The following is a 23,831-nucleotide window of genomic DNA, read 5'->3' on the forward strand; positions in this document are numbered from 1 at the left end:
ATGAGGAGACCTCAGAAGACCATAAAGGACAGTGGCTCATCTTCCTCAGATGGCTTCCCATGTGGTGTTGCAATAGGACCAGACTGGCCCCGGGAGGAACTGTGAGAGGCCATGGGCTATGGTCCTACTGGAATGCGGACAGCATCCCTCTCTACATCTCCTGCTCAACAAACCTTGACGGCACAGTCTTGTCCTTACGAACCTGGAGTCTAATCAGAGGATTAAAGGAACTTAGGATGGGGTAGAAGACACGACCACTTCTGACGGACAAGGCTCCCTCTTCTGACCTGTCATCAAGGTGGTCCATGGTACTGAGGCTTCAAGGGTGGTCACAGGCTAGAACTTGAAAATAAGCCTTCCAAGCACTGACAAGCTTTCCTTGGCAGGGAGACTAGAAACTAGGTACATTGGTAGGCTCGACGTTCACTGCTTTTAGTTTGTTTTGATAATATTAAAATGACCTACATGGCTGCAGGGTCAACTGTCACATTTGTCTGCAGGTTCTAAGCAGAGGTCATTCCACCCCGAAATAAAAAGGCAGAATTCTCACACAAGGCCTAAAAAGTCATTAGTGGACTCAGTACATCAAGGACCCCAGTCTTGTTGAGAGCAGCCCAGGAGCCTTGAGCAAGTGAAAGCCAGCCTAGCAAACAGCCAAGGGAAGGGAGACACCTTCTCAGTAGAGGGTCTATCACCTTGTCACAGTGTGATCTGGTCCATGGAACCAGCATCCTTGGCAACATCTAGGAGTCTGTTAAAACGCAGAATTTCAGGCCCCACCTGCTGAATCAGAATTTGTATTTTGATAAGATCTCCAGGTAACTTGCAAGCACATTAAAGTTGGAGACACACTCTTGTAGCGTAGCACGGCCTGAGAGATAGAAATAAAAGAGTAGCAGGCTTTGCTGATCCTAACTGCCTACCACAGCACCGCATTTTCACGGGTGCGGAGTGGACAGCAATTTGGTCTTCAGTTCTAAGAGCACGTGATTAATGGTAGAACCCATTTCAAATACTGTTAATAAGCAGAGTCCATCAAAAATCCCATCCCTATGATCTGCTAGGCACAGTGAATATAGTCTAAACACATATATAGCAGTTGGAAACCTTTCTTCTTAAAAGGAGAACTACACCAGTTAAGGAATATTATTACATAAATTTAGATAATTTTACAAATGAATATTTGATTTAGAATCATTATTAGCATTTTTATACATAATCATATGTTAGTGCATCATTCTTAATTTTGAAATCCTAAAACTATATATTTTAGAGTGAAGATGCACCATTTTGTCATTTCATAAACATCACAAATGTCAAAGTAAATGCCTAAGGAGTAATTTTTTAAATTATTTATTACTTAGAAATGTTTAAAAACTCTTATTCTTCTTCTTGAGTATATCTTTTATGAAAGAGTATTACATCAAAAAGAAATAAATAACCTAACCAATTAAAGGAACTATTGCACGATTACTTTTTTATAAAGTTTGGCTGTGAAAATCCTTAATATTAAAAAAAGTTACCAAAAATGTTACAAAAGAAAGCTTCTTTGTAATAATTTTGAAAATGTATCAATTAGTTTGGATTTGATCTCCAACATTATTTTCTACCTATTTTGGAAGTGTTTCTTTAACATAGCTAAAATTACACTTAAAATGATTATATTAGACATCCACAATTTTTTATTATGAGAAAAAATGAATAACTTCAATTTAAGATGAATATTGAATTGTACATGACTATTGAAACTTCCCGTGTCAACTGATTTGTGCACTAACGTTACATTCTATGTCAAGGACTCATATCCCGATTATTTTACTTGACTTACCCCCAGGACAGTATCCACAATAAACACTGCCAGTGGGTCCAGAACTGTCCATAGTCCCATGGTGATGATTAACTTTGACAGGACATCAGGGCAGAAGGCAAACAGTACCTGACAGCCCCATCTGATCAGAACCAAGGGAAGTACCATTGCGTTCAGCATTAAAGGCCCCATCACAACCACAAGCAACTCTTCTCCGATGCGAAGTAAAGAGGTTGGGTAGCAGAGCTCAACCGTGAGCGGGGAAAAATGGAATCTATGGGAAAACAAAGCAATCACACGTGTGCAAAGGAGGAGAATTCTATAAAATGCTGCATATACAAAACACTTTAGAGAACGAAATGCTTTCTCTTTTTTGTAGAGAAAATTTGACACTTAATAGTACCCCAAAATTGTTAGAGGTCTTCATCTTTTCCTTAGAAACTCCTCAACAGCTCACTTTTGAGGAAAAGGCAAATTCTACCTTGTTCATTGTTCTTGTAAATTTCACATGCCATCATAGAAAGGATATCATTTTGATCCACTGAGCAGAGCATTCTTTAGACTAAGCGCTGCCCGGCAGGTCACACATACTCATTAATAGGCTATTTGAAATGCAAAGTATATCAGTGGACTTAGTAATGACTCAATCTCTAACAGAAATCAGAAATATAAATAAATCTCATAATTCTCCAGAATTTTGACATCACTGATTAATTTTGTTTGTGATTCCTCTAGCTAGACCCCCTAAATACAACAACAACACTGCTGACAGCAAAAACATCTAAAGGGACAACTTGACCTAAGGCTTGAATCCAAGGTGAGCCCAGTAATTCAAGCAGCCTTCACCCAGGCTGTGGCACCCCCTCTTTCCATGCAAAGTGAGCCTTCATTGACTCTAATTTTTCCCTCCCCTGTGTTTCAGCCTTGTAAAGTTATTTTGTAGTTAATCCTGCTTGTGTATCTCAGCTCTCTACTAAAAAGAGTTCTTATCAGCTTATCAGCTCTCTACTAAAAAGAGTTCTTCATTTATTCCATTCCTTGACCTTTGCTCTGAAGGCAGTTTTTATGCTTTGTTCTTAGGCTGTTGTGAATATCAGATAAAATAAGGTGTATACATTTCTTAGCAGAGGACCTAACAGAGTAAAAGCAGAAAAAAATGCTCACTGTTGCTGTAGCTATTGTCATGTCTCCTAACTACAATGTGACATGGAGCTAATGTATGATTCGAGCCTGCGGAACTAGGCAATAGTCAACAAAACATCCTAACGTATTAGGTCCTCTGTTGCTTAAGAAATTGAATAAGCTGAGCTACCAGGATATTTTTTTGCAGTCTCATTTCATTAACAACCAATAAAGATAGAGCTTCCTTTTCTATTGAAGAAGTAAGAGAGCAAATAGCAAAAAGCAACTAGCCCAAGCATATGATATTTATCCTTTCTGCTTTAGAAACTCTCACACAAAAGAAAGAAAAAAAGAAAGAGGAAAAAAAAAAAGAAGGGAAGAAAGGAATATAACAGCTATATAAAATTCTGCCATGGAGATACAGTTATTTAGTATATTTAAAGTTGCATATTCTATAATATATTCAGATATTTGTGATTTAATTACAAAAGATGATCAAAAACTGTATGTGTGTACGTATAACACACACATATTTCTTCTCAAAGTATCTTAAAATAGTTTGCAACCTTCTTAATTGAAAATATACACACATCTTTATTTTTATCTGTACCATCTACATTTGAGAAAATGAATTTGACTTGTATTGATATCTATCTGTTGGTCTATCTATAGTGTCTCTGGAATCATGTTTATGGAGAGATAACCTTTAAAGTGTCATCTTTTTCCAGAGGATAATGGCCCAGAAAGCTGCCTGGGCTTGAGTTCAGTAATTGTTTGAATTCAATCATTTTGCAGAAGAAGCAATCTTTGCTTCTCTGAGTATAGGTAATAAATCATACTTATATTACTTCTAAAATACCTTCAGCCTAAGTCACTCTGATAAAATCAAAATAGGATAAAATATTGTTGCTAAATTCCTTTTTGGATTCTGCTCAGATATTAGAACATATTTGAATCTGCTAAATTTTAAATAAATATTGATGTACCAGTTAAGTATTTGTATATACAGGCCCAAAATGAGAATATAACTGTAATAGACATTCTTGCTCCTAGATAAAGACATTTCTGTCTTCTCAAATCATACCTGCATTTTAGGTCTTATGGTAAATGGACGGGAGAGGAGTTTTTTACTTTCATTTGGCCTCTCAAGATGAAAATGCATTCCTTTGACTGTCGGGAAAGCACTCACTTTGTAACAGGAATTGAAATGGCCTGGAGGAAAAGCCACTGGCTGAGGTAATGCAGGTAGAGCCGCAGGAACCAGAGAGAAGCCGTCAGCAAGATAATGTACCAGAAGCCCTGGCTTTGCCATTGAGCGAACTGAAGTTCTGAAAACACTGATGCCAGCACAAAATAGAGATGCTTGAAGAATTCTCCAGATCCAGTACTATCAGCTACTGAAGAACAGCTACAAACAAAGAAATAATAGATAAATTCTGAGCTTAAATACAACCAAAAGTTGGTTATATTTTGAGAATAATAATAAAGACATAGTGAAAGTAAAATTGAATGAAATTACCTCTGAGCTACCTGGGACTCAAACTAGCTATGTTCCTTTTTGCTATAATGGATTACTAAAGGGGAACATAAAAATACATGGATGTGGAAATGCAAATCAAAACCACTAGGAGATATCTCCTCATACCTATTAAAATGGTTACTATCAAAAAGAAAAACCAAAAAAAGCCAGAAAATAACAAGTGTTGATGAGAATGTGGAAAAATTGGAACTCTTATGCACTGTTGGTGGGAATGTAAAATGATATAATTGTTATGGAAAACAGTATGGCAGGCCCTCAAAAAATTAGAAAATACAACTACTGTATGATCCAGCAATACTCCTTCTGGGTATTTATCCAAAAGAATTCAAAGCAGGATCCCAAACAGATATTCGTACACCTATGTTCATAGCAGCATTATTCCTAATAACCAAAAGGTGGAAAAAGCCTAACTGTCCATCAAGTGGAATATTATTAGCCTTAAAAGGAAGGAAAAAAAAAAAAAAAAAAGGAAGGAAATTCTGCCCCATGCTACAACATGGATGAACCTTGAGGACATTATCGCTAAATGAAGTCAGCCAGTCATAAAAAGACAAATATTGTGTGATTCCACTTATAGGAGGTGCCCAGAGGAGTCAAATTCAGAGACACAGAAAGTAGAATGGTGGTTGCCAGGATCTGGGAGAAGAGGAAATGGGGAGCTATTTAATGGTACAGAGTTTCAGTTTTACAAGATGAAAAAGTTGTGGAAATGGGTTGCACCACAATGTGAATACGCTTAACACAACTGAACTGTACACTTAAAATGGTTAAGATGATAAATTTTTTAAAAAATAAAATAAAGTAAAAAAACATGGTAAATTTTATGTTATGTGTGTGTTACATTTTTTAAAGAAATATGGAAATAAATTATTATAAACAATAAACTTTTTTAAATCTTTAAAATCTATACCATAGTCCTGCTTACCTCACCTACTCACAATGATCCCTCTTTATTAAGATTAGATTTAATTATTGGCATATAATTTGTTCAAAGTTAACTATTTCAGGTTGAAAATTGAAATGAGTGATTAACATACCACTAAAAACATATGAATAAGAATTCAAAACTTAAGAACTCTTGTATTCTTTAACACAATACTGACATTTTCTGTTGAAACTAAACATGAAAGAGCTACATACAATTATTCTGATTTAGCTCTGGTTTCCTCTCTCTGTTTTGTGTTGATGGCAAGAGATGTTCTCAAAGTTTCTAAAATTGTTTGCAAAAAAAAAACAAGGAGGGGTTGGGGCCTGAAGCAGAAAGAATCATCAGTGTTCATGGGTACTGTGTTTCTTTTGGGGGTGATATTGTAAAGTTGACTCTGGTGATGGTTGCACTAGTGTGAATATCCTAAAAACTTTAAATTGTACACTTTAAATAGGTGAATGAATTATATATCTCAATAAAGCTGTTCAAAGAAAAAAGCTAAAATAAAATAAAATAACAGTTTGTAAGAAAAAAGATGAAGAGGCTATCTGAAAACATCTGTAGGGACAGAACTCATTCCCCATCCATTCCCATGACTACGTGCAGTGAGTATTCAGTAGAGTTACCACAGCTTAGTGACTGAAGCACAAGCTCTAGAATCTGACTGTCTGGGTATGAAATTCCTTTCTACGCCTTTGTTTCCTCATATGGAAAAGGGAGATGAGAATAGTACCAATATTCCAGGGTCAGTATGACAACTCAGTTAACAGATATAAAACACTATGAACAGAGCTATTCCTGGGCTAATATCACAAAATAATAAACACTCAATAATCTGCTTCTCCCTCATTTTGTCTTCCCATATTTAGCAGAGCTACTTTGAAATAAGCTGGCTTTCCATCAAGCCCAAGAAATGTATGAGATCTGTCTAAATGATTATATGGTTCTTTTTTTTAAAGAGATTTAAACATGGACATGCATATATTTGTTATTTAATTAAAACCGTAAATATCATTGGTATATACTATCATGGGTTTAATAAAATGTCGGTTTTATTAAACCAGTAATTGATCTTTATAAGAACTAGGCTCCAAGTTCCCGGATTAATTTGTCTAATTCTATTCTAGAATAATTCAGCAAATTCCTCAACCAAAAATAGTCTTGATTATAAACACGTTACCAAAGGAGAAGCTGGTACCATAGTAAGTAGTTCAGTGGCTTAGTGACTAACCACAGCAGTTCAAGGCATTGTAGGAACATTAACAGGAATGGAATTCATAGACAGATTCCAAAGATTTTATATACAAAAACTCATCTCTCTCTGAAGACTACCAAACATAATGACATTGTATCACCAAAAGAAGCTAAATAATAGAAACAAGAGTCTTTGGGAGGGAAAAAGAAGAAAAACAAAAAACTAACAACACTAAGTAAAAGAAAACCCATTATTCCCTTTAAAATACCAATCCATGACTTTAGCCTTTTGGTCTGCACAGGGCTAATAAGGTACTGAACTTGACATTGACAATTTATTTTAGTTGTTCTTGTGTGTATTTTTGCATAAAGGTGTAGAGCATCATCTAACTGAAAACCATGTGCCGGCTTTCTACTAAGCATACTTTTCAGTTACTCAAATGAGGAATAGTTAAACAGGAAACAGACCCCCAAGAGGCTTTGGTTTACCAACGGTAAAATTGTCAGGAGACTGACTCTCTTAAAGAAGGATTCCAGAATACTTTACTACGTTTACCATCATGTGAAATGAAACCCAGGACTTTCTACACTGCTAAAGGAAAATATTCTGTGCATGATCTCCTCTTCAGTTAATTATTCTGTCACTGTTTTGCCTCTTCAAAGAGAAGACAAAATCAAACACAGATTTGGCATTGTGTTGTTAGCAAAAAACTGGAAAATCTCAAATGATGCAAAACAGAAAAGACAGTAGCTTCTTTGACCTTTGGAATTTTCCACTGTTCTTTTCATCTATTGACTAAGCAGCTTAAATATTTATGCACAGAACCCACTATCAAGTCATACTTTTACCATTAGTTTCACTGATAAAATGTTTCCCATCCACATTCAGATCCACGTTATTTGTTTATGGGATGTTTGATTTAGGGTAAATAACACCAGAAATTCACTGTGTACCATTTATATCTAATTCAAAATATTCAATTTTCTTGCACCTGGTCAACACAATTCAGTATTTGTTTTTATTTGTTCGTTTAACAATAGTAACTACAGCATCTGGATTTAAAGAATTAGGAAAACCTTGGCATCAATCACTTAGAGTTTAAAAAACTGTATACTGCAAAGTTAGAAATTAATAAAAGAATCAGTTGATGAAAGATGATGCCAAGTAAAAGGATGTATCAAAAAGCTCATTAGTCGAACACAGCTAGTCAAGTATAGCCTTATAAACAACTCCCAAATGACGAGAAAATCTGAGTCCTTCTCTCCTAATCATTTTGAACTTGCACCTGAAATCTAAATGTGCACCGATATAAAACTGCATCACAATGCTCTCTCCATATATTGTTCTTAAAACAGATTTCATTCAAAGGACAATTCTGCATCCATGTTTCCAAATTGTCTTGAAAGAAAGCGTCTTTTTCATTCTTGTATACATGCAAGACACACTATGAAATGCAATGCCATAGTACAATATCTTCATCCACATTTCAACTGTTCTTTCCTTCCTCTGTAATCTTTCTTGGTTATGTACAAAGAGTATGATCATCAAAAGGATAATAAATGGGCTCTGCCACTGGGGTGTGTAATACGTATAGTGGGAATTGATTTGTTGGTTATGAAGGCAGCCATAGAGCACACAGATCATTGCAAAATTACATTGAGGCCAGCAGCTACTCCTCCATTCGTGCAGGCGGCTCCTCTATCGCTCACGGGGTGAGCTGCCAGAGGGTGAGAAGAATGGTGAGGTCATCCAGTATTCAGCTATTAAATGAAACCTATTTCTCTGAACTTCAGCCACATTTCATATGACACACATATATCCCCCTTCTATGCCCACTCCTTATAGAGACCTGAAATCAAACAAGATTTCTATGATCCATCAGTGTAAAAAAAAAAAAAAAAAAAAGACCAAGATTGCTTTGAAAAAAAAGCATGGAATGCATTCTTAAGCTCTCTTCTTCAGTGAATGAGTCCTTAGGAATTTGTATATGACCAAATCTTAAGATCGGTCAAGTGAAGAGGAATTAGACAAATGAGAGTGAGGGTGTAGGTAGAAAAGCTGGGAGGGCATTCCATCACACAGGTCATTCTCAGAATAAATTTCCATTTCTAAAACTGAAAGTAAGTTGAGCTGGGTGAAGACAGTCTTTGTATCACTAAGTAGTAGTGATAGAGGGTGAAGCTGAAGAGGTAGAAGAGGCCTTCTTATGATGGGACCTGGTCAGCTCGTGCCATATAAAGGAGTTTGGGCTCTATTCTGCCACCATTAACAGCCCACGAAGTATTTTAGGGTGAGGGAGACAGGAAAGGCTACCATGTTTGTAGTTTAGAAACATTGTTCCAGTCGCCAGATGAAAATGTGTGGAGAGGGTCCAGACTCAGGGGCAGAAAGGATTACGAGTTAGATGATGATCTACCCCGTGCTGCTCAATGGAGAGCAGAACAGTTGCACTCAGAAATATGGGCGTGGATATTCTTGGTTGTCACGGTGACATGAAGGGTGGCGAAAGGCAACACGTTTCTGGATAACATGTTTGAGAGCCTCAAACGAGGAAGAACTCTTGCACCCTGTATTAGTTCCCTAGGGCTACCGGCACCACAATCTGGGTGATTTCAAACAAAAGAAATGTATTCTCTCACAATTCTGGAGGCTACAAGTCCTCAATCAAGGTGTTGGAAGAGCCATGCTCTCCCTGGGCATGGGAGGAGGGAGCATAGAAGAGGACAGATCTTTTCTTGCCTCTTTCAGCTTCTGGTAGCCCCAGGCATTCCTTGGCTAGTGGCAGCATAAATCCAACCTCTGCCTCCATCTTCACGTGGCGATCTTTGTTTTGTGTGTCTGTGTCTTCACATGTAAGGATACCATATTGGATAAAAGGCCCACCCTACTCTAGGACCACCTCATCTTAACTTACATCTGCAATGACCCTCTTCCAGATAAGGTCACATTCTGAGGTACTAGGGTTTAGAACCTCAACATATTGTTTGAGGGGATACAATTCAACCCATAACACACCCAAATGCCAGTGGTAACCCTCTTGAGGGAAAGGGAGTGAGAGAGGTGGAGGGACAGATAAATAGGTGGATTTGAGAGATATTGCCTTACAGTTAACAAGACTTGGAGACTGTTTGAATATGGGGTCTTAAAAAAAGACTCAAAAGTGGTCCCAAAGTTTCTGGCTCAGGTAGCTCATCCAAAGGTGACTGAGTGGAGAACATATGAGAAAAAAAATTTGATGGGGGAAAAGGGAAAAATGAAAAAAACAAAAAACAAACAAAAAACCCCCAATAAGCTCATATTGACCTGCATATGGAAAATGCTTATGATATATCCAAGAGAATTTACCCAATAGTCTGTTGTACTTATGGAAGTGAAGTTCAAGAGATATCAGAGCTGGAAACATTAGTTTGAAATCACCAACATCGTAATAAGGAGCCATCAGCATGGCTGAGACCCATCATCAACATACAGTATATGGAAATGATGTGAAACCTAAAAAATTACACAAATGTTGGTCACTAGGTTAATATAAATTTTCTCTAAATGGAATTAGCTATCATGACATTGAGCAATATAAACTCAAGAATTCATTGAAGAGATTTTTTTCCCCATATGCTGGCTTATAGCTGCAAATCACTTAATCTGGACAATACCATCCTCTTTCATTTACTTCCCTAAAAAAAATGGTTTATGGACAAGAGTTTTTAAGGTAAGTGAGAATTTTTGGCAGCTATTATGTATTGAACACACTCTAATATATATATATACAATAGCTAGTTTATAGGGGCACTTTGGATAACATGTGTTACTATATACATTTTGCAGATGAGAAAATGAGAACTAAGAAAGTTCAGATTATCAAAAAAGACATGCGGATGGCCAACAGGCACATGAAAAGATGCTCAACATCGCTAATTATTAGAGAAATGGAAATCAAATCTACAATGAGGTATCACCTCACACCGGTCAGAATGGCCATCATCAAAAAGTTTACAAATAATAAATGCTGGAGAGGGGTGGAGAAGAGAACCCTCCTACTCTGTTGGTGGGAATGTTAATTGGTTCAACCACTATGGAAAACAGTATGGATGTTCCTTAAAAAACTAAAAATAGAGTTACCATATGATCCAGTAATTCCACTTCTGGACTAGAAAGATAAAATTCTAATTTGAAAAGTTACATGCACCCCAATGTTCATAGCAGCACTATTTACAATAGCCAAGACAGATGAGTGGATAAAGAAGGTGTGATACATATATACAATGGAGTATTACTCAGCCATAAAAAACAATAAAATAACGCCATTTGCAGCAACATGGATGGACCTGGAGATTATCATACGAAGGGATGTAAGCAAAACAGAGAAAGACAAATATTATATGATATCCCTTATATGTGGAATATAAAAAATAGTACAAATGAACTTATTTACAAAACAGAAACAAACTCACAGACATAGAAAACAAACTTGGGGTTACCACAGAGGAAGGGTGGGTGGAGGTATAAATTAGGAGTATGGGACTAACAGATACACACTATCATATATAAAGTAGATAAACAACAAGGGTTTACTGTATAGCACAGGAAACTATATTCAGTATCTTGCAGTAGCCTATAATGGAAAAGTATTGGGAAAAAAAAAAGAATATTATATATATAAAACTGAATCACTGTTGTACACCTAAAACTTACACAATATTGTAAATCTACTATACATCAATTTTTTAAAAAAGAGTTCAAATTATTTACTTTAAATCACACAGATTTTAAGAGACAGAACCAAGACCAGAATCTAGATTTTAATCTACTTCCAGTCTGATACCAAAACCTGTATATTTCCACAATCCATGCTTCTCTGAGTATATGGGGGCTGATGGAGTTGGCAGGAGGGAGGTTTACAAGTCACTCACAAATACTGGGAAGTTATACTGGAAACTCAGTCAAAATGCAAACTGACACTAACATCAATGAGTTAGCATGGCTGTTTGCTCCATGAATGCAGGAACTGTCTTTCTTGTTCACTGCTATATCCCCAGGTCCTAGCACCATGCCTTGTGCAGAATAGATACTTAAAAACAAGCATTTATTAAATAAAAAATGTTTTAAATGCCTGGCTTTCCAAATGGTTTAGGTGAAAACTATGATCCAATTCAGTAAGTTTAGCCTATACCTTGAATTTACCCATTTCAATATTCATACAGCCCATGCTATGCCAGCTTATTTGTTTGGTGACTAAGAAATGAGAAAACCACCATTAAGGTTTTCTCAATGGCAGAATAGTTGAGAATAGTTTCATAAGTGCACAGCAGTGTATCATTAAACGATTTGACTGGTAGGAACTCTTTGGGCAAGTTCACTGTGACATCTTGTTTAAAAGAAAATGAGGTAAAAAATATGTCAAGATAAAGAAGCACTTATTTGGAAAGAAACAGCATTAATAAAAAATGAATTATTATAATACTATAATCATGTGCTGATTATTGGATAAATCTATATAAATTATACATGGCATCAGTTTTCTTTTTTACCAAAGTTTTCTAAAATGTCCAAATCTGCTATTGCTTTGTCATTGTTTCAAGCATTGGGGGAAATAGTTTCATAAAAGTATCTGTACATACACATTTACCAAAATGTTTTGGATAAAATTGTTATTCATTCTTCCAACATTCACCAGATGGCTTCACAGGTGAATTTTATCAAACATTTAGAGAAGAGCTAACACCCATCCTTCTCAAACTCTTCCAAAAAATTACAGAGGAAGGAACACTCCTAAATTCATTCTATGAGTCCATCATCACCCTGATACCAAAACCAGACAAAGATACTACAAAAAAAGAAAATTACAGACCAATATCACTGACGAATATAGATGCAAAAATCCTCAACAAAATACTAGCAAACAGAATTCAACAACACATTAAAAGGATCATACACCACGATCAAGTGGGATTTATCCCAGGGATGCAAGGATTCTTCAATATATGCAGATCAATCAATGTGATCAAACATATTAACAAACTGAAGGAGAAAAACCATATGATCATCTCAATAGATGCAGAAAGAGCTTTTGACAAAATTCAACACCGATTTATGATAAAAACTCTCCAGAAAGTAGGCATAGGGGGAACCTACCTCAACATAATAAAGGCCATATATGACAAACCCACAGCAGACATCATTCTCAATGGTGAAAAACTGAAAGCATTTCCTCTAAGATCAGGAACAAGACAAGGATGTCCACTCTCACCACTATTATTCAACATAGTTTTGGAAGTCCTAGCCATGGCAATCAGAGGAGAAAAAGAAATAAAAGGAATACAAATTGGAAAAGAAGAAGTAAAACTGTCACTGTTTGCAGATGACATGATACTCTACATAGAGAATCCTAAAGATGCCACGAGAAAACTACTAGAGCTAATCAATGAATTTGGCAAAGTTTCAGGATACAAAATTAATGCACAGAAATCTCTTGCATTCCTATACACTAACAATGAAAGATCAGAAAGAGAAATTAAGGAAACAATCCCATTCACCATTGCAACAAAAAGAATAAAATACCTAGGAATAAACCTACCTAAGGAGGTAAAAGACCTGTACTCAGAAAACTGTAAGACATTTATGAAAGAAATCAAAGATGACACAAATAGATGGAGAGATATACCATGTTCTTGGATTGAAAGAATCAATATTGTGAAAATGGCTATACTACCCAAAGCAATCTACAGATTCAATGCAATCCCTATCAAATTACCAGTGGCATTTTTTACAGAACTAGAACAAAAATCTTAAAATTTGTACGGAGACACAAAAGACCCCGAATAGCCAAAGCAGTCTTGAGGGAAAAAAAACGGAGCTGGAGGAATTAGACTCCCTGACTTCAGACTATACTACAAAGCTACAGTAATCAAGACAATATGGTCCTGGCACCAAAACAGAAATATAGATCAATGGAACAGGATAGAAAGCCCAGAGATAAACCCACACACCTATGGTCAACTAATCTATGACAAAGGAGGCAAGGATATACAATGGAGAAAAGACAGTCTCTTCAATAAGTGCTGCTGTGAAAACTGGGCAGTTACATGTAAAAGAATGAAATTAGAACACTCTCTAACACCATACACAAAAATAAACTCAAAATGGATTAGAGACATAAATGTAAGAACAGACACTATAAAACTCTTAGAGGAAAACATAGGAAGAACACTCTTTGACATAAATCACAGCAAGATCCTTTTCAATCCACCTCCTAGAGTAATGGAAATAAAAACAAAAATAAACAAATGGGACCTAATGAAACTTAAAAGCTTTTGCATAGCAAAGGAAACTACAAACAAGATGAAAAGACAACCCTCAGAATGGGAGAAAATATTTGCAAATGAATCAACAGACAAAGGATTAATCTCCAAAATATATAAACAACTCATGCAGCTCAATATTAAAAAAACAAACAACCCAATCAAAAAACGGGCAGAATACCTAAATAGACATTTCTCCAAAGAAGACATACAGATGACCAAGAGGCACATGAAAAGCTGCTCAACATCACTAATTATTAGAGAAATGCAAATCAAAACAACATGAGGTATCACCTCACACCAGTTAGAATGGGCATCATCAGAAAATCTACAAACAATAAATGCTGGAGAGGGTGTGGAGAAAAGGGAACCCTCTTGCACTGTTGGTGGGAATGTAAATTGATACAGCCACTATGGAGAACAGTATGGAGGTTCCTTAAAAAACTAAAAATAGAATTACCATATGACCCAGCAATCCCACTACTGGGCATATACCCAGAGAAAACCATAAATCAAAAAGACACATGCACCCCAATGTTCATTGCAGCACTATTTACAATAGGCAGGTCATGGAAGCAACCTAAATGCCCATCAACAGATGAATGGATAAAGAAGATGTGGTACATATATACAATGGAATATTATTCAGCCATAAAAAGGAACTAAATTGGGTCATTTGTAGAGACGTGGATGGATCTAGAGACTGTCATACAGAGTGAAGTAAGTCAGAAATAGAAAAACAAATATCGTATACTAACGCATATATGTGAAACCTAGAAAAATGGTACAGATGAACTGGTTTGCAGGGCAGAAATAGAGACACAGATGCAGAGAACAAACGTATGGACACCAAGGAGGGAAAGTGGTGGGCGGTGGTGGTGGGATGAATTGGGAGATTGGGATTGACATATATACACTAATAAAATAGATTACTAATAAGAACCTGCTGTATAAAAGAAATAAAATAAAATTCAAAAATTCAAAAAAAAAAGAAAGCTTTATCAAAAGGAAAAAAATTCACACGTTTATCTTGATGTTAGCATTTTTCAACTAGATCTTTTTCCGCCTAAAATTCTGTCTCCTTGGCCAATTAGGGTATTATACTTTTAATATAACACATTGCACTTTTAACGGGTTTAATTCAATTTACAACAAATGCCTCTAATTAAGTTAAAAGATCTTTGAAAATTGCTAAATCTTAGGGGTAATATTACCACTACTGACATTGAAATAATTGATCATTCCCACTGAGGCACAAACGTACGAATGTTCTAATGAGAAAACAGGGATTGAAGTATGTTGAAGGACTCCAAAGAGACTCCCAAACTCTTAAGGCTGTTATTTCCAATGACAGTCTCTGAATGGGAGTGGGAGGCATTGGGGGGTGGGGGGCAGGGACAGACAAAACTTATCCTAGAGTAGAAAAAGAAAATGAAATCAAACTGCAAAAATAAAGTTACATCTTGAAGCAAAGGTGACCAAAGTCTGTTTGCCTTTTTTGAAAATAATGTCTTTTATTTAACATGTGTGTTTCTGTTTTAGGACATCATTTTTTGCCATTTACAAATAGTATTTTCTTTTTTAAAAAAGAAAACTTTTATTGAAGTATAGTTGATTTACAATGTTATCTTAATTTCTGCTATACAGCAAAGTGACTCAGTTTTACATACATATATATATATATATTCTTTTTCGTATTCTTTTCCATTATGGTTTATCACAGGATATTGAATATAGTTCCCTGTGCTATACAATAGGGCCTTGTTCTTTATCCATCCTATATATACTAGTTTGCATCTGCTAATCCCAAACTCCCAATCCTTCCCTCTCCCACCCCGAATAGCATTTTCTTTAATACTCTGCAATAATAAATACTCGATGTGATATTAGAATGCATCTATTTTTCCAAGGAGAAATTTTCCTAGATTAAAGAATAAGTAAATATAGGGCTGGTGCTTTATGATAATTAAGATGGACAACAGCTAAGGACAACTAGTGTTCCTGACTGAATGACACCAGAGCAGAAAGTAGAAACCTAGTTTGGTCACAGTTATTATTGAAGCGCTCCCTCTGGCTTAGCAAAGTCACTTACCTTTTCACCTAATCCATTAGTAAGAAGAAGACCATTTACCTTGCCGGTATTTGCCCGGCCTATTTGGTTAAAATGTTTACAAAGCACTTTATCAGTGAAAGTAGCTAAATACTTTATGCAAAATGGAAGTTTTATTAATAATTGGAACAATAATGCAAAAGCAGTTAGCTTTGAAAACAACTGCACTGGAGAGCTGCATGATAATACATAAGAACAGTGTAAGAAAAAATAAATACTTCACGGTTTAGCCATGAGAATATTATTAGGAGCCTTCAGGACCTGTCAGACTCCCTACACCTGGGGGATGAGGAGAGGCAGAGCGGCATACAGGTTGAGAGAAGAGAGCCCATCTTGAACCCTCAGTCTTCTATTTACTACTTTTGTGATATTTTGTAAAGTATCTAATCTCTGGGCCTCAGATGTTTCCTCTAAAAACAGGAGATCATAATGTCTGCCTCTTCAAGTTATGAAGATTAAACAAGAGAACATATCAGGGTCCTAGGAAGGTTCTTGCCACTTTTAAAGGAAAATTGCTTTATGATACAAAACTGGGAAGTTGCTAAAGACAAAGAAAGTCATTTTGAATCACAAAATTGGCTTCTAATTTTGATTCCACTATTGCAGGCAATGGAAAAACATATCCTAATGGAAGGAATCACACTGTGATCCTTCCAATGGCATCTACAGGTGGCTCAGACATTTAAATCAAAAAGTGAAAGATATAGCTTTGGATTCTCTTCTTTGCTTCTTTCCTAAAACCATAGTTTGGCTAGTGAGTACTAGATGAATAGGTTTTTTTGCAGTAAAAAGTCCAGAAATGTAAATGCAATACAAATTATTGACAACACCAGGTATGTTGAAAATAGGAGAGGGAGAGAGAAAATATACTCGTAGCATATAGAAGAGTTTAAGCAGGAGGTTGATAAACTATTATCATGCGTAAGAGCACTATATAACACTCTCAGATTTTTTTGTGAGCTTGAGTTTAATTTTGCCATTTTTAGCAAAACGTGGGCACATGGCAAATACATTGTGAGTTACAACATCATCTCACCACAACGTAACAGTCTAATTCAGAGATAAATCAAGCTAAAATGAAGATGAAGACAAATTAGGCAAAAATAATGATCAAATGTTGACAAGAAGTCTAAGTGCATCATCCTTGTCATTTTGTCTCGTGTCTGAAGCAATGGGTAGGTCTTACAGTATATTGCTCAAGAAGATTCTGTTTGGCTTTCCTGGTGGTGCAGTGGTTAAGAAACCGCCTGCCAATGGTTTGAGCCCTGGTCCAGGAAGATCCCACATGCTGTGGAGCAACTAAGCCCGTGCGCCACAACTACTGAGTTTGTGCTCTAGAGCCCACGAATCACAACTACTGAAGCCCACACGCCTAGAGCCTGTGCTCCGCAACAAGAGAAGCCGCTGCAATAAGAAGTCCATGCATGGCAAGGAAGAGTAGCCCCCGCTCACCTCAACTGGAGAAAGCCCGCACACAGCAACGAAGACACAATGCAGCCAAAAATAAAATAAATAAATAAATTTAAAAGGAAGATTCTGTTCAATTGAATTGATAGCATATAGACTGAGCTTGATTTAGCAGTATATACATAACATAGACATAGACATTTGATACAGATAGAAAAGAAAATGCATAGCGTAGTTTCAAAAGTATAAATTTTTAAAATGAGATGGAACTGGGTTTGAGTATCAACTCTGTCACAACATAACTGGGTGAATCTGAGAAAAGTACTTAATCTCTTTAAAATAAAATACTACCTATAAGATACCTACTTGTTATACCTATTTCAAAGGTTCAAAGGTTCATAGAGCAATCAAAAAGGAGAATGTAATATTTGTCTCATAATAAGTGTCAAATTAACATTAGCCAAAAATTTATGTATTTTCTCATCAATAATAATAATAGTATTTTCTAAATAAATAATAATGAAAATAATCTAAATTTCACTCTCTTCTCCTTCATTGCATTCAGAGAAGTGTCCTAGCTGCTCAAGCAAAATTTAAATTCTTCCAGTTATGTGGAGAGAAGTTTTAGTACTTATTAATCCATATCTTTTTAAAAAAACTTCTAAGTAATGACTTAGAGGGACATATATTCTCATAATTTAGCATTACAAAATACATAATATAACATATTAACACTTTTTCTTTCCAATTTAATTCTGAGTTGTTTTATTTAGCCACCTATTATAAAAAGTAATTTGTGTTGAGAGCTCTGAGGAAATTTAGAAATTAAAGAGCTAATTAAATTCTTCAAGAGTAATTTTTGAGTCTCTGTATCAATATATAAATGTGTGTGCACATACTCAAACATCTACAAGTGGCCAAATACTGTTGGACATTTCTGGAAATTGATCTTCCATGATGCCTAGTTTGCCTAACTGTTTCCCCAGGGCAAATAAGTCTAAACTTTAAGCCATATTTCCAAAGGAATCTTAGATCATGCACCTGGTAGACTGAACCACAATGTCAGAAATTACGACCAAGTTAGGAAAGAAAGGAATGAGAACCTGACCTATTTGCTGTGAACTTACTATTTATGGAGAATCTTAAGGACGTTTTTACTATCTTAAGTTAAAATAATAATAAATATCCTATAAATCATTTAAATAAGGGCTCCATTTCCGTAGATAGTTTAGCATCTTCAAAGTTATATTTAAATGGTATTTTGATAAATGCTTTGCCTGCATATTTTTTTTTAAAAGAGTTTTTCAAACATATTACAGAAGCATTATAAAAAAGGCACATCTGGTGTAAAAATTCCGGGATAGCAACCTGAAACAAAAATATGATCACAATTTGCAAAATGTGTTGCTGATTTAATGCTGCATATATATACACTCATATTTCAAGGAATGTACTTTTTGTCAGTTGGAGCTCTGACCTATAAAAATGATAGTTTCTGAATCTTTGCACTTATTGAAGTACAGTTTTTCCAAGGGGACACCTGAGAACATAATGCTGATTAGAATAGCAAGGTAAACATAAATCACAGAAATGTTTATTTCTCTCCAACTAAGCACTCCGAGGCAATGCTGCAGGAAGAGGATCCACCAAGAAGAGATCGTGAGATCTACAGACATCTGTACTGAAGTAAAGGAAGTAGGATTGAGAAGAAGGAAATCCTGATCCTTAAGGAGGTTGTAACTGAGTCTTTGGCTGATGATCTGGAGTTGGAGTGGCCCTTGAGAGTTGTCCCAAAATAAGGCAAGGGGACAAGGGCTTTATGCTTCCACATCAATTCATTGACTGCCAGCTGCCCCACAGGAGGGACATCTGAATGAGGATATTTCCTGTGGCCAAGGATAGTTATGAAAAGGACAAATCAGGATAATCAGATAGAGTGTGCCTGTTGGGAGAACATGAAGGCCACTCTGTGGAGGTGGTACTTGATGAGACCAGAGTGAGATGAAACCAGCTATGGTTCCATGTCGGATGATGACAATGGGGAAAGGCATTCTAAATGGAGTGAGCGAGTCCCTAGGTCCAGTCATCCCCAAGGCCATCGGTCAGTTCTCTTCTTTATTTCCTACTACTATCCATTCCTACTGTGCTTTTAATTTGAGCAAATGTATATTAAAATGTCATTTTGACCAGAGAATCCTAATATAAATCCTAGTATATATTGAACATATGCCAAGTTTGGAGGTTGAAGGGGGAGGAGGAGTGGGAGAACCCCTTTTCTGTGAATCAACAAAAAACAGCTAATTAAAAGAATTGTAAGATTTGCATGGACCACGTAACAATGATTAGTTGGCTACCGAGAAGCACTTTCCAATTCGACTGTCCCTTGCCCACCTCCAACTCTAGAGGAAAGAAAAATCTAGATGTTCCCAACTCTAACTCCCCTTTGCAATTGAATGGTTATCTGACCCAGTTCTGGACAATGAGATGCAAGGAGAAGGTTTCTGAGGGGATTCTGAGAATGCTAATAGTCTCCCTAGTAGGAGAGAGAAAATGAAGAGAAGGCTTATTCCCCACTGGCCCTTCTTCCTGCCTTTGAATGTGACCTTGATATTTAGAGCTCTTGACATTGTAAAGGGTAGAAAGAGAGAAGCTAAGCCAGAATCCTCCCATAGCTAAGCTGCTGAAACAATACCAGCCACTGCCTTTTTACCCGCTCCTTCTTATGTGAGAAAAATGAACTCCTTGTTGTATAGGCCATTGGTGTTTGGCTTTTCTCTTTTTTGCAATTTTAAAGCATTCTTTACTGATACTGACTTTGTACTACATTTAATTTCTAAAACCTTGCAAAACCTAGAATAGGAGTTGGCATTACATAAAAATGTGCTAAGTAAACAAAATTAAAATATGTTGAAAAATACCGCAGCCAAAAAAAGGGAATTCCCTGGTGGTCCAGTAGTTAGGACTCTGAGCTTTCACTGCTGAGGGCGTGGGTTCAATCCCTAGTCGGGGAACTAAGATCCCACAAGCCGTGCTGTGCGGTCAAAGAAAAAAAAAGAAAAGAAAAAGTTTTTGTTTTTGTTTTTCTTTTTTATTTATTTTTATTTATTTATTTTTGGCTGTGTTGGGTCTTTGTTGCTGCGCATGGGCTTTCTCTAGTTGTGGCGAGTGGGGGCTACTCTTCATTGCGGTGCATGGGCTTCTCATTGTGGTGGCTTTTCTTGTTGTGGAGCACGGGCTCAGTAGTTGTGGCTCGCGGGCTCTAGAGCGCAGGCTCAGTAGTTGTGGCACACGGGCTTAGTTGCTCCGTGGCATGTGGGATCTTCCCAGACCAGGGCTCGAAACCGTGTCCCCTGCATTGGCAGTTGGATTCTTAACCACTGCGCCACCAGGGAAGCCCAAAAAAAAAAAAGAAAAATACCGTAAGAAGGTGGAACACATCATTACATTTACCTTGATGATGTCATTCAAGTCACTAAAAGTTAGAAAACCAAAGAACCCAAGTTTTTAATAGTTTTGTTATAAATAGTATTTAGGATAATCCTTCATGAAATACTAATTGGATTATGTATTGATTCGATGTCAGTGTTGTGGTTGCTGTTTCACGTGTGTGTATGTTTTGTAGGAGACAGAATGATTGCTAAAAGCCCACACCGCCAGTATCATGAACAGCAAGTATCATTTAGAGAGGTTGCCATGAGATTTCCTAACAAAACATTTCCCAAACTTCTGTGCGTGTGTGTGTGTGTGTGTGTGTGTGTGTGTGTGTGTGTGTGTGTGTGTGTGTGTGTTCGGAAGCAATTCACAGCACTGGGATGGCATCTCCCTGGAGGCCAATTGAAGACATGCACACATACACAGTAAGTTTAGACAAGTGGTAAAATTATGTTATTATGTAAAATGTTATGTTTCCTGTACTATTCCTTACAACATTAATTATTAGGTCTAATTTGGTAAACACAAAACAAAACACTCAATAGGTAATTTAAGAGTACAGTTTATTAGGGACTTCCCTGGTGGCGCAGTAGTTAAGAATCTGCCTGCCAATGCAGGGGACATGGGTTTGAGCCCTGATCCGGGAAGATCCCACGTGCCGTAGAGCAACTAAGCCCGTTAGCAACTACTACTAGCAACAACTACTGAGCCTGTGCTCTAGAGCCCGTGAGCCGCAACTACTGAGCCCGTGTGCCACAACTACTAGAGCCTGAGTGCGAGCCTGTGCTCCGCAACCAGAGAAGCCACTGCAATGAGGAGCCCGTACACCGCAAGGAAGTGTAGCCCCCGCTCGCCTCAATTAAAGAAAGCCTGCACACAGCAACGAAGACCCAACATAGCCAAAATAAATAATAAAATTTTTAAAAACTAAAAAAAAAGAGAATCACCTCTTAAAAAAAAATAGAATACAATGTATTAAATGAAAAGAAGGATATGGTATGATGTGATAAAAGTGAATGAAACACTTAACTGCCCTCTAAATTAGCTCTGAATGGAAACATCCAATACTAAATTAGGAAATTATAGATTCCTGAATTTAAGGGATTTTCACAAGGTGGAGACAGTGCAAAATTCCTGTGTAAGGCAAATCATAGCAGAACTCCCTGCGAGGTAAAAGCCATGCTAAGAATGTGCACCCAAGTCTCATGAAGCCAAAACCGCAGTACCTTTTATCTTCCTACAATGGTGAAGAGCCACGTGGAACGATAGTACCTGAGATATTTGATCTCATCTTCTAGAATCTTTGAATATATTTGGAAATTAATCCCCATTTATATAGCAATTGATCAGGTTTTTTAGAAACAACTTATAATCGAAAATCCTAAAGTCATGAGCAAAGCTTGTGAAAAATGAAAATCCTCTTGTTTTCCTTTAAGATTGTTGCTATAACGTTTTCATTTATTTTCCGAAAGTGGCAGAGAAAGAATAAGGGCAGATTGCCAAGTTTGAGACTAGGAATGTCCTTGAAGACAGCCTAAACCAAAATAAACACAAAAACAAACATGTCTACAATGTAAAGATGGTAACACTGCATTATAATTAGTTGTCTCAGGAAGTAAAGATATTTTCAGTTAACTGAATGGGTGACAATTACTTGGATTATTGTCATACTTAAAATGTCAGTGTTAAATGATTGCTTTAAGCACGTAATAATAAATTCTGCATTCTTAAGTGGCAAATACAACAAAGCTAAATACAGAGAATGTTGTTAGTGGAAGCAAAATTAAACATTAACAAATACCTGCAACACACATTTTTAATACACAGGAAACAAAGGGTGGATAAACAAACATGGTTCTGATATTTACCATTTTACTTCGAATTAGGAGCAGGTCGAAAACTCATGGACACAACCTATCTGGGGGCACGCCCACCATTTCCCAAGCAAATGCATAAGGACTACACAGCACCTTAAAGATTTCTTCCTGGAAATCTGGGTTAATTATAGCACTTATGAAAATAGCATTGGTTAATTTCACACCTGCCATTAAATCCTACATGATCTCCTGGGATATGTTGTGATTACATTGTAGTCCTGCAAACCATATTTTCCCCACGTCAGTATTAATTGTACAGGATTAACAAATAACAAGTGCCCTTTGCTTATACTGCCACTGCTGGTAACGTCTCCTCTTATATCCAATATAGCTTCTATTTCCTTTTGAATCCCCAGGTTCCCTGAGCAAGCATAAAACCCTCTTCTGTGGGAAGAGGGTGGCAGTTTTTCAACTGTGGCAGTTTTTCCTTCCTGCAATCCATGCCACCTGGAAAGCGATACCACAGAGCAGGAAGTTATATTTAACCTCAAAACTGAGGGAAAAGACAGTTCTTGCCTTTGCCAACTACGGTCTACCTGGTTAGGTTGGATATTCTTTTATTCACCACCTCTCATGCAACCAACACTATTTTAGGAGAGCAACCAAGCAGAAATACCCTTGTCTCTGTCCCTCTTCTTTTCTTCCCTGGGAAGGGAAGACATGCCACATACCGATAGTTGATTGTCTAATTGGAAAGTTCTGTTAAGTTTGGGGTGGATAAGAGGTCACTGTAGCTGGGAATGTTTAGGGACCATCTGCTGAGAAAGTGGCTCTTGAGGGCACTTTGAAGGACTTGCAGGATTTGGGTTGGCCAAGGGGTAAGAGTTTGAGAATTATAACGAAATAAAAGCAGAATCCCAGAAGTAGGTCATGGCAGGGTGACAAGACAAACCTAGGTGCCTCCCATCTTTCTCCACAGACAAGGGAAATAGTTTCCCCCTAAAAAGGCCTTGAGTATTAACTAAATTTTGAAAAAGACCCAATTACTCTTTATTGTTCATTTCCTGAATTATGTACTTCTTATAAAAAATAAAGAGGAAAAAGCTAATCTATTCCTTCTGCTTTAAAAAATTATCTTTATTGTGTCAAATTATTATGGTTTTCCTCTCCGAATG

At 36.7% G+C, this 23,831-nt stretch overlaps 1 protein-coding gene across 1 annotated transcript in view; it reads right to left on the reverse strand.

Moving 5' to 3' along the window:
• Nucleotides 1-23,831, reverse strand: part of OFCC1 (orofacial cleft 1 candidate 1) — a gene marked incomplete at its 5' end in the record, with an annotated part of 208,283 nt that overhangs the window by 21,811 nt on the left and 162,641 nt on the right. The window contains 2 exons of the mRNA XM_036868623.1: nt 1,829-2,081; nt 4,119-4,337. Of these exons, the coding sequence (XP_036724518.1) occupies nt 1,829-2,081; nt 4,119-4,337 (472 nt within the window). The remainder of the gene's footprint in view (nt 1-1,828; nt 2,082-4,118; nt 4,338-23,831) is intronic.

The sequence above is a fragment of the Balaenoptera musculus genome, chromosome 11, assembly GCF_009873245.2.
Source record: "Balaenoptera musculus isolate JJ_BM4_2016_0621 chromosome 11, mBalMus1.pri.v3, whole genome shotgun sequence".
Lineage (NCBI taxonomy): Eukaryota > Metazoa > Chordata > Mammalia > Artiodactyla > Balaenopteridae > Balaenoptera > Balaenoptera musculus.